The sequence below is a fragment of the Rhinolophus hipposideros genome (assembly GCF_964194185.1).
Source record: "Rhinolophus hipposideros genome assembly, chromosome: 19".
In the NCBI taxonomy this organism is placed as follows: Eukaryota; Metazoa; Chordata; class Mammalia; order Chiroptera; family Rhinolophidae; genus Rhinolophus; species Rhinolophus hipposideros.
In genome coordinates, this window is record NC_138065.1 from 19,859,674 (window position 1) to 19,872,306 (window position 12,633).

Sequence of the window (12,633 nt, forward strand, 5' to 3'; positions counted from 1 at the left end):
AAAATATATTTCATTCTACCACTATATTAGTCATTTATCAATTCAAACTTGTTTAATCAAAAAAGGAGATAGGGCTCTTCCCTTCCCCACTGTAAAAACAATGGCTGACAGAAACTCCTAGTGGTTCTCTGTTGAATTCTGCCCAGATCCCAAGATTTCAGGACTTCCCTGATACATCCTAACAACAGCTATTTGAGTATTAATTCCTTAAAAATCTACCTTTTCTATAATACTAACAAATCCTTAAAATGATTTTCAGCCTCCTCGGGAAACACAGGGTTTCTCAATTTAAAAAAAAAAAAAAAGTGTACCAATATTTCACTGTAATTGGATCAATTTCATTAATTCCATCACAAAATTACTTTTTAAGTTCAAAAAGGGCTTACAAAGGTCAGGCCTTTTAAAAAAAAACATGATGAAGCTTCTAGTGAATATCAGATCTTAAAATGAGGATTCCTGTAAAATATCAACATTTTACCAATGACAGCCTTAAATGAAATTGTTCTGGACATCATAAAAACCAACAAATACTAGGTAAGCAGCACTTTCAGACCTTCTTTCCTCAATGTGAGAGGGCACAATATATGCATAGAAAAAAAAGATGTATGTAGAGCAATATCTTAATAGCGGTTATATAATTATTATATGGATTATATAATTGGATTATATAATTACGTGCGAATTTTTATCTATAGTGCTTAAATTTTCTATAGAGAACAGATACTTCCTCTGTAATAAAATTTAAAAGAACACAGAATTTAGATTCAAAGAGACCTGTGTTTGAATCCACACACTGCACTTTCTGGCTGTGTGAACCTGGGCAAGTCAGGTAACTCCTCTAAGCTTCCATCCTCTCTTCCATGAAAGAACTACCACCTACTCCAGAGGGTGGTTCTGATTATCAGATGATGTGTGCACAAAAGGCTTAGCATAGTTTCTAGCATATAAGCAAATCGTGGCTATAATTATTCCCTATATTGCAATAAGGGACCAAAAAGAATTTTTAAGATTTTTGACAGTTAAGAATTCTCACATAAAATATTCATGTCTTTTTATCTAGTGAATCTACTTCTAAGATTTTAGAGAAGAAACTAGAACTGCAAAAAAGATGAACATATATGCCAACCACAACAGTTTTAAAAGGTAGGTCTCATCCAAAATGATTAATTGATTGATTAAATAATTAATGTGATTATGGCACAGTCATTGAATAATATACAATGCAGTCATGGAAAATAATAATGGAGATCTACAGTTTCTGCCATAGAAAGAAGTCTGTGATATGTTAAGTGAAAAAGCTGCTATGAGACAGTAATTATGTTGTGATTCCATGCTTGTTAAAAAAATGGAATATTTTTATGTGTGTGTGAGTGTGTGTGTGTTTGTGTGTGTGTTCATTGAGAGAGGAAAAAAAATGTGTGCAAGTGAAAAATAAAGAGAAGCAGATGGGGGAAAAAATTAAAATCCCCAAATAATCCCATTAACTAGCAAAACTAGAAAACTTGGGTAGAATTATAAGTCATTCTTATGTTCTTTTTGTTAGTTGACCTGCATTTTCTTTTCTTTTTTTAAATAATCATGTATTACCTCTATAAAAATATTTTAAATGACTTTTTAAATTGCACCTCATCTTTTTTTAAAGAAAATTTCATAAAACACATGAATCCTAAATGGCAAAATTCTTCCAACTTTGCCAAATGAATACCCAACAACAAAGCCACTACGGAAATCACATACCTACAAAGATTTTCTGGTTTTTTGGCAGATCATTTTACACAGAAAGCCGAAGGCAGGTTTAATCAATCCTGTCTTCAAAGACAAACTGTGAGAAAGCAGTTTCCTCCGGCACCCAACATGTAGTTCCTAACAACCCAACTGGCCAGAGGTTAGTTAGTCACTGTCTGGAGCAAAAAGGATTCTGAACGAGAAGATGGAATTCTGGCTTCAGCAGAGGCCGCCTGTTTGTTAGCTTCTCTCCGGGACTACCCAGGCCCGGAGGAAAACCATGATTCAAGCAGAGTTCCCTAGTAGATATGTCATAGGTATGAAGCGATATGCACATGTGTGGACTCTCAGACAAATTGTCAAATCTAAACACATGAATAACAAAATACAATGCAACTAGATTTCAGAATATATACTTATGATGATGATGAAAAAAGAATAAATCTAGACGAGGAGGTTTCAAATACTGTTCCCTCAGAGACCTGATATTCCAGGTATGACCAAGTAGAGAGCAAAAAAAGGAGCTATTATGTTCATGGGTGATTTTTTTTTAATTTAATGTACTTCTCCCCTAAATTATTCTTATACCTTCGGTGACTATCTTGTCTTCTAGGGAATATTAGCAGATGAGAAAATAAATAAGTAGAAAATAAATATTAATGGGAAAATACATAGCTGATCGTGTTTCAAGCTAGAGGCTTATTTTTTGTTTTGCTTTTATTTTTCTTCCTGTATATGCCCCAGCTATACATATACTGCAAATAACTAATTTAATTATTGTCAGCTACCAAATATTTCCTAGTTGTCATGATGGGCCTAAATAGATCAGTGCAGTGGCAATGTTTAGGAACCCAGCTGTGGGATAGAGTACCAGTTCTGACTATGACTTTGAGACCTTGGGCAAATTCCTTACTCATAAGGCTCAATGTTCTCCTGTGTAAAATGGAGATGATAGTACCTATACCTCATAGTATTGTGTGCATTAAATGAGATAGTGCTGTGATTAGCTAGTAATTACCACATAGTAAGTACTCAATAAAGGACACGTATTGTCAACATCATTATTATTATTCAATATGGTGTTCCCCAAAGAATACCTTGATGTACAGAGCACTCCACCACCAAATAAATCTGAGAACCACTGAAAGAATTCAGCAATGTGCTTACTGGTTTGACCAGTGTGTTTCTGGGATTCTTCTCTGACAATTGGGCCAGGTAACGTGAGCAGCCTATTCATGGCAACCTAAATATTTGCTAGTTTTAAAACATTGATTATAGCTCTGCCTAACTAAAGAGTAATATTTAACACACTAATTACTACTATTCAATTTTTTAATGAATAAATATTCTTTGGAGAATATTACCAAAAGAACGGATTATCTGAAGAAATTAAGATGAAATGAAATAAATTTTTGGATGGTAAAGTAAAGAAAAACCTACCATTTTCAATTTTGCTTTTTGGATGTGGTCCACTAAATGCTAAAAATTTTCCTGGAACAATCCAGTTGAAGTCACCATTTTCAACTCGCTGGCAGAATTTTGTGAAAAAAGAAAAGAAAAATATTTTATAAGTCTTATACAATTTAGGAAACCCTTACAAATAAAACTGTTTTCCAATCTATTAGTACTAGACTAATTGGATATACATGAAAACAAAGTAACATAGTTTAACATAAAAACACATTAATTCTCAAAATGATATTTATGAATTCAATCCACTTCAGAAAAAATTTTATCTAGACTGTATGAAAAATTCATGAAACTTTATTTAAAGTGGAGGTACTATGCTTAAAATAACTTTGTCTTCTCGCCACTCTGCAATGAAATGAAATGAAAACAAACATTGCTTGTCCCAGCAATAAATAAAGAAAAATAAGAGAAGATGGAAAATATGAGCACTTTCTAAGAAGATGGTAAACATTTTAAACAATAGAAAAAAATCTGTAAGTATCAGGGTGATAATGAACACACTTCCTTTTTTCTCTGTTTTTATAGGTTAACATCTATTGTCAATACTAATTTTTAGACTGGGAAGTGGAAAGAGGCAGGTGTGAGGGACAGAAGATTGCAAATCCTCAAGATATACCACCATCTAGAGTCAGCCAAGGTCTCCTGCAGGTGCTGCAAACCCGAACAACTCCAACGGGCAGGCAAGAGACAAAAATAAAAGCAGGTGCTCCTGGGCCATGGCAAGTCACCTTACAGGAAAGCTGACTGATGTGGACCATCTTCCCATTGGATTTCATGTGAAATCTCTCTATATTTGAAATTTGCCATTTTAAACTATGTTTTTAAAAACTCTGAAACCAAATAAAACATACTTGGATTTGGTCACCAGTTGCTGGCTTCTGGTCTACACACTGTAAGGGAACCTCAGAAAAGGCTTGAAGAAAAGGCCGAGCATCCTCCCACTGCTCCATCATCTCCTCCACTTCCCTCCCTAACCCACGTGCCTATGAACCCATGGAACACTGGGGCAGGGCTGAGGGCACCTGCAGTTTTGCAGGTAATTGGGACACATTTGTGCAATGCATCACAAGATATATACTGCCTCTTCACATAAGCATTCTAGTCCAACCCCAATGCAGACACAGCTTTGTGTCTCCAAGTCTCTACCCTCAGGGCTCTCACAGCACTGCACAGATGCCTCCCAGGCAGAGAAGGACGGTGTTCTCTTTACTGGGTCAAGGCGTTCCAAATAAAAGGCTCTCTCCTCCACTAGATGGCGCAGACCTCAATGGTGAGAATCTGAGTCAGAGTCTGCACTCTACTATAAGAGCTCATAAAGTATTTTTAAAATAGAGTAATGCCATCAAGAAAATCTGGAGCCTCTACTTTAATTACTTATACTACCCATTATCATTTCCATGAAAATCCAAACTCAGCTGTACAATTTTCATATTTCAACTGCAGATGTTTCTTTCCAGTTATAAAAAGATATAATGAAAGTTTACGTGATGCCTTGTATGTGTCTGAATTGCAATAATTGTAATAAACATATCTCCATAAGGCCCTAAATAAAATCTTTGAGATACTATGAGTGTTATGAGTACACATGCCAAATTAAATCTCAAGCATAGATATGTATTTATATCGATTTGAATAAAGAATCTAGTTACAACTCTTTCTGATAAACATTTTCTTACTTAAATAAAGCAGTCTTCAATTAATGATCCAATATCCCTCTCAAGTAATTATTAAGCTTAAAACATCATTTAAAAATTCAAAAATAAAAGTATTCTCTAATTATCAAAAGGCTAAAACCAATTCTTTATGAACAGTAGAAGAAAACAGGTTTCTATGTTCACTGTTTCTGTATCCTAGAACACTAAGCAGGCCTAGATAAATACATTGTGTTATGTCTGTTTATGTGGATTATAGACATCCACTTGGTTAAATAGTAACCTTTTATAATCAATCAAAGGGGAGAAACAATGGACTCACTAAGATACATTCACTCACAGAACCAAAAGAATATGTTTGCAAATCTGCCTACCCAAAAAGATAAACATTAGGTAATGTTGGGTAGAATGATGGAGTAAACAGATTTACGTCTTACATCCAAATCTGAAAAGAAATTAATAAGAAATTTACAGCTTTTAACTGATATAAGCTTACTTGGGTAAGCTTCCAAAATCAATATCTGTGCCTTCTTTCATAGTGAATTATACAAATGTCAATATTTATGAATAGAATATTTAAGATAACACAAATTGGCTTTTTAAATTAAACACACACACACACACACACACACACACACACACATTCAAAGACATCTAGATCAGACAGGAACTTAAGGTACTTTCCAACCCTACCACATTTTGTAAACAAACATCCAAGTAAGGATGAATCAAGAGGATTTTACTTCTTCCATCTAAAGCCCACCACATACCAAGTATTATCGAGAAAAATCACAGATTTTTAACTATAAGAAAATCCCGAGATAAAAGTCTGAATTCCTAAAACTGACAGATTTAGGTGTTACTATTTACTTTACTACAGAATTCTCAGTCTACAAAAGATTCACCAGATTTCTTTGGAGCAGCTAACTCTCCTGATACATTTAAAAATATTAGTGGACTTGAAAACTTGAATTTTTACAACTTGTAAGAAATACATCTGTGCCAGTGTGGCATGTCTCTGTTGTAATGGTCACATATATATTTTCCAGCCAAACACTGAAAAACATTTGGCCTTTATATCATTGTGGTAGACAGTCAGATAGAAAAGACAGACCTTGAGGTTGGCAATTACAGGATTGATTCCTTTATGAATAGATGTGCTTTCTAAGACAAGATGGATAAAGTTTTTTAAGCAATATTCAACCTTCATTCAAACATTTGCTGAGGCTTTATTATAGATCAAGGACCATAAGTTGATAGGCAATAAAATAAAATGAGGAAAAGCATCCCCTCTGTGCTCTTAAGGAGTCTGAAAGCAATTGGGAGTGACAAATAAGAGCAATAATAGCAGCAAACACATATACCACTCATTCCATGCTAGGCACTACTCCATTACACACAGCTCATTTAAGCTTTACAGCAATCCTATAAGGTAGGTGCTACTACCACCTCCGTTTTACCTATTGTTTTAAACTGAATGCTTGTGTCCCCCCAAATTCACATATTAAAACCTAATCCCCAATGTTGATGGTATATGGAAGTGGGGTATTTGGGAGGTGATTAGGTCGTGAGGGCGGAGCCCTCATGAATGGGATTCATGCCCTTATAAGAGACCCCAGGGAGCTCCCTCACCCCTCCCACCATGTGAGGACACAGAGAGAATATGGCCGTCTGTGAACAAGGAAGCAGATCCTAACCAGACACCTAATCTGCGGCACCTTGATCTTGGACTTTCCAGCCTCCAGAACTGTGAGAAATAAATTCTTGTTGTTTAAGCCACACAGTCCATGGTATTTTTGTTATAGAAGCCCAAACTAAGACACCCATTAAAGAAAATATTGAATTAAACTTTGATAAGTGTCATAATAGAAGCACATAAGAGGTTTAACAGTGGCACAAAGACAATTTTAAAAATCAAAAAGACAGAACTACAAAGACTTTTTTTTTTCATTAAAAGAGTGCCTTCTTTATATCTCTCTGTCTAAAACAATAAAATAGGGTTGACAGTATAGTTGTATTACATAAATGCAAATACACCGTAATGATTGGCATCTTATGAACTTAGAGCAAAGTAAATAGTTATTTGGTTTAAAGTAAGTTGCCGTGCCATGTGGCTTTAAATAATAAGCTCTAGTTTATTAATTTAGATTTGTTTTTGAGAGAAACAGTGTGGTGGAAGGAAAGAGGAGTGGATGGTTGTGACTGTGGATGATTGCTTCACCTCTGCAAGCAATAGCTGGGGTGGGGAGATGCTGGTGGCAGAAAACATTTAGGGGGCTGCTGCAATAGCCCAGACCAGTGAACGCCTCTGCTGGTGCAACCACATGGTGCAAGGATCCAGTACACATTTTCAGGTGCAATTCCAGGACTCAAGACACGAAGATTTGAGGTCATCAGTATATACACGGTTGTTGAAACTTGGAAACAAGTGTCCCCACTCATGAGTGTATTTAACCAGAAATCACAGGGCCCTAGAGAGCAGCAGCATTTCAGGTGGGCAGAGGAAGAGGATGGACTTGCAAAGGAGACTGATAAAGATGGCCAGAGATAGAAAGAGGAAAAAGCATGAGACAAAACCTGAGAAGTTAGGAGGGAAAAGTGAGTGTCTAGAATTAAGGGAGTGTCCACAGAGTTGTCGAGTAGGAAGAAGATCAAGTACAAGCATTTGATTTGGCTAACTTTTATATTACCAGGTTTCCCCGCAAACAAGACCTAGCCAGACCATCAGCTCTAATGCGTCTTTTGGAGCAAACATTAATCTAAGACCGGGTCTTACCGGGTATTATATTATAGTAAAATAAGACCAGGTCTTATATTAATTTTTGCTCCAAAAGATGCATTAGAACTGATGGTCCGGCTAGGTCTTTTCAGAGAAACAGGGTAGCGAGAATATTTTCAGTAGAGTCATAAAGATGAACATCAGACCATAAATCAGTTGACGGATTGAGTAAAAACAGAGTCAAGACGGCTCTCTTAAGAAGTTTGAAAGTAAAAGAAAGGACAGAGATTTAAAACTAATTAAAGAAAGGAAAAAAAACATTGGGAATTTCTTGGGACGAGGTAGACCTCAAAAATCTGTATTTTGTAGATTTAACCAACATGACCTTTGAACCAGCAATGGGTGTAGTGTATTATCGTTGTGGGATCCCTCCACATCAGTTGTTGCAATGTCCAGGAAGGAATTTTGTTTTTGTTTTCTTAAACTTGTGGCCGTTGAGTGGTGTAATCAACACTACAGGATTGCTGCAGGGAAATGCTTCTAATACTTCTTGGAATAGTCAAATCACTGTGGTAGACACACCTCCATAGTTTCTCCACGTGGTGAGGAAAAGCCCGCATACCTGCATTCTGGAATTTGCTTGACCCTCATGCTATGGCAGGAATTCACAATTAGAGTGGCAGAAATTCACATTTTTCTAGTTACATAATCCATGAACAAGTAAAGAGGGCAGACCAAGCAGCATCCAGATTACATTCTAGTTTGCTGTATAAATTCTAATCCAAAGCAAAGCCTTGAAACATTATACATTAGGTGCTCAACAACACTGTCTCCTGCCATTGACCTGAGCTGACACACTGAGAGACAAAACACCTAACAAACCTTAATAGTTCTCAAGGTACGTGCAAAAGAGCAACCTCAGGAGTCTGGCCAGTTTGATCACTTATTTATTAACTGCAACGAAGGATGATATAGTCAACCTGGAGACAATCTCTATTCATATGTTAAACTAAACTGACATCGCATGAAAGCCCTGGTTGAAGATCACAATACCTAGCAATCCCTGTTGCAAATAACTGGTTTAGAAAAAAACAAACAAACAAACGAAAAACTCATTCTTGCAGCATAGATTGGCTGGTGATGAAAGAAACATCATTTCATGAGGTTGTCTACCATGGTCAATACATTTTTTCCCTAGAATGCTACTGCAAAATCAGAATAGATTCTTAATATATCTCGTTCACTTTCCATTGTAAAGTAGTACTTTTAGCAGATTATATGAAGTATCTTGAAATGTGCTATACTCCTATTTTTAGTACTCATTCACTCATTGGTTGTATCATTTGATGACTGCCCGCTACGAGTATACAGAGATGAATGAGACCTGTTTCCTGCCCTCAAGTACCCAGAGTACAGGGAGGACACAGAATGTAAACGGTGCATCACACACACTGGAGAGGAGAGCTCCCACAGAGCTGAGAATGACTTAGACAGGTAAACACAGTGGACAAGGGAGAAGGGATCACAGGCAGAAGGAGGGAACAAGAGCACTCCAAAGGCACACAAGCAGCAAGGAGTGCTGCTCTCTGGGAAGCTGCATGGATCTAAGGAAAGGAGAGAAGGACAAGAATGGAGAGCAAGAAAAAGCCCATGGCAAAAAGGGCCTTCTGTGCTGTATTAAGGAGTTTTCATTCTCTCCACACTTTTAGTCAGTGTTGGAGCCCAAGAGGGACTTAAAGCAGGGGAGTGATACAATCAGACTTAATTTCTAAAAATACACCCTGATAGTAATGTGAAGACGTGACGGAAGAGGCCCAAAATTCAAGAAAGACGCAATCCCAGGCATCCAGAATCGAACAACGCTTTCTCACAAACACTTCCCAGGTGAGCTACACTGTCATGTGGCCAGAATAGTGTCAAACCAGCTTCTAGAACAGCAATGCTCTTTTCCCAGAAGAGCGTCCTTTAGGTGAAAATAGCAATAACGATGACTTAGGAATTGCTAGAAAGTCTCCAGAGCAAAATTTTCTACATTCAGCCTGTCATGGGTCAAGGAGAAATTCTGTGTAGACAATTAATTTGATAAGCATGAAGATAGGGGCTTGTAACAAAGGTCAAACATGATAACATCTACAGAATGAGGCATAAGAATACATGAATTTTATGATAGCAGGTGACAACAAAGGCTCTAACCCCACACGTGAAGAGATGAAATTAGAGGTAGCCTCTTGAGAAAACATATGACCTAACAAACATACTGAGCAAATAGGAGGTTCCTAATAAATGTTCAATAAGTAAAATGAAAACTTATCAAATTGAGGCTATAATGAGTGTAATAGTCTTCTTGACTCTCACATAACAAAAGTTTACCTGTACACCATAAAATCATTCTAAATAACAAAGCTCCCCAACCAGTGTAACAGAATGGAGTTGCCTGGGCAGTGACTGGGGCAGCCAGTGTCCCCAGGCCAGTCGCAAGAGCTGTGAGCTATGATCACAGGGTGCTGAGCAAATATTATCCTTTTCCATATGTGCCATTATGAGAGAAACAAAAGGAAGCCTTGTGCAGTGACTCTGCTCTCAAGTAGGCTGTAAGCAATTTGTCGGCCACCAATTTGCCTCAGCTCTAACCAGTTCCATCAAAAGTGGCCCAGGTTTGTCACTGTATGAAAGCACAGAATCAAGTCAAAAACAGCTTGATATTCTGGGAAATATCCTCATACTAACAAAACGACTTTGCAGAAAGCTTTTTTTTTCCTCAAAAAGGGAATGAATTTGTAGGGGGGGAAGGATAATGGCAGATAAAAAATAGTTCACAGAAAGAAGTCAAAGTAATTTCTCAGCTTTTGAAGTGGGTTCTATATGAACTTTAAGCTCCATCTAATCCCCCAAAAGAGTATTTAAGGCAGCTCCTTGAAACTGCATGGGCTCAATTCTGAATGGGGTGATTAATATAAGCCATGGTGATGAGGCAACCCCAAACGTTGCCACTAAAGCTTTTTTCTTTGCATTTCTCTCCCTCTCCCCTCCCCCAATTAGGAACTGGATACTGCTACAGGCTAACTCTTTCTCCGTGTTTTTTTGTGAATTCTTCTGTACATGGCCAACATAGGGACACCATCAAAAATGGTCAGCCTTCTGGTAAACAGTGGAAAGCTGTTTTGTTTGTTTTGGGGGCAAACAAAACCATTTGTTTTTCCCTAGGGCAAAAGGTCTATTTTCATTTTTCAAGTGAACTGATCAGTGCTTAGATTTCAAAGCACTGTCCTTAGTTTTCAACCTCTTTGAGAATACCTTAAGAAACCTGTTGGAAAGGAACAAATGTTTTGACACTGCTTCCTAGGGGAAGCTTTTGGACCATCATCTTGCAGTTACTTTACTAGATCTTCACAGCATAGCTGTCAGAATTATATCAGTTTGATCAGTGCGAATATGAAGAATGTACAGTTCCACAATAGCTTGGCAAAGGACCTGAGAAATCATATTTGGGAAGATACTTTTGTTTATCAATAATTAGCACAACGGGCCATTTGTAAGTCACATGAAATAAAGCAAGAGCCTGATATTATCTTACCCCAAGCCTTCTAAATATGACAGGGCCTTGAACATCTTCAATCTCTCTCTCCTGATAGCACCAGCTGGCTTGAATAGCCTTTGCCTAAAACTCTGCACTGCTCAGCAGGCAAGATGTTATTTGAAATCTTTGTGATGGTGCCATGGAAAAAATTCAGCCAACTCTTAGAACTAAGCAAATTCAGCCATATTTCAAAATAAGATTTATGCAGTCAAAAATATTAAAAGATACAAATCTAGTTTTGTTCTAAATAAAACCTGAATTTCAAATAAAAGTAACATAATTTCACTTACCAAACTACACTTTAAAAATATTTTTCTTATAAAGGTGAAAAGTAATTGTCAATAAAGATGTGATGAAAGAATATGTATAGATACAGCATTTTCCCAAATTAAAATGTTGGTAACTCATGGTCATAGGTAATAATCAAAGCTGAAAGGACAAATTGACAACTACAGAAACTCCAGAATGCTTTTATTTAGCAGCCACTCAATTTGCAATACCTGATTGTTGGGGGGGGCGGGGGGGATTTAATCAACATGTAATTATATCTCAAAAAATTAAAATGTACAAACCTCATAGTGTTCATATTCATCCACATCAAATGTCTCAAAGTCAAAAAATCCATGTTGTAATCCCTAAAAGCAGAATTTGAATTAGTTTTTCCACACTAAATTGATAAAGGCTTCAGCCATTCCTGGAATTCCTGCTCACAAATGATTCTCACTAATCAGAAGGAGAAAGCTTAAAATCTTTGATTTGTAATGGTTATCCAGAAATCATCTTTCAAAATTAGTCATTTTGCTTTGAGATTGTCTTACAAGTAGGACTAAACACTTAGAAAAACATGAAAATATGTCCCACAAAATATTCCTCGTGAATTCCAATTTACATTAGATTTATATGTTAAATTATGTATATAAATGAAACATAAAGGCAAATTGACAGTTAAAACCTATTGGGAACTATGCAATTAATTCATACTTGTGACAGATTATATAACAGTGATTAACTTTTCAGATAGGAGAAGAAAAATCAGTTGTTCTTAGGAGGTTTTACCTTCCTTTTATCATTAATGAGATATTTAGCAAAAAAGGGCATTTTTACTTAATATTATAGGCCTTTATGTGTTCCTAAAACTCTACTTGGAGAGAATTTGTTTTATGGTGACAGTTTCTGACAGAGTAAAAGTGTACTTGACTGCTCTTACAGTTTGGAAGGAAGAACTAAAATACTTAACAACACAAAGAAAAACTGCATTCTCCTATTGTAACTAAGAACTTAGAACTTTTTAAAACTATCTGGCTTGCTCAAATATAATATTTTGAAGAGGACAGAGTTTTTTATTTTATAAGTTATGAAGCTATACAGATTACAAAAGAATACAAAACCAGTTACTTTTAAAAGTTACATGATCAAGTCATTAAAAAAAATAGAAGAATCTATTAAGCCAAGCTGTAGTACATCTATCTTTGAAAATACTTTAAGACCAA

At 36.3% G+C, this 12,633-nt stretch overlaps 1 protein-coding gene across 3 annotated transcripts in view; it reads right to left on the reverse strand.

Annotated features, from left to right (window-relative positions):
- Positions 1 to 12,633, reverse strand: part of CDC14A (cell division cycle 14A) — a gene marked incomplete at its 3' end in the record, with an annotated part of 133,978 nt that overhangs the window by 47,422 nt on the left and 73,923 nt on the right. For all 3 annotated transcript variants that reach the window (XM_081025825.1, XM_081025826.1, XM_081025824.1), the window contains 2 exons: positions 11,716 to 11,778; positions 3,166 to 3,253 (listed from right to left, as the gene is read on the reverse strand). In XM_081025825.1, the coding sequence (XP_080881951.1) occupies positions 3,166 to 3,253; positions 11,716 to 11,778 (151 nt within the window). The remainder of the gene's footprint in view (positions 1 to 3,165; positions 3,254 to 11,715; positions 11,779 to 12,633) is intronic.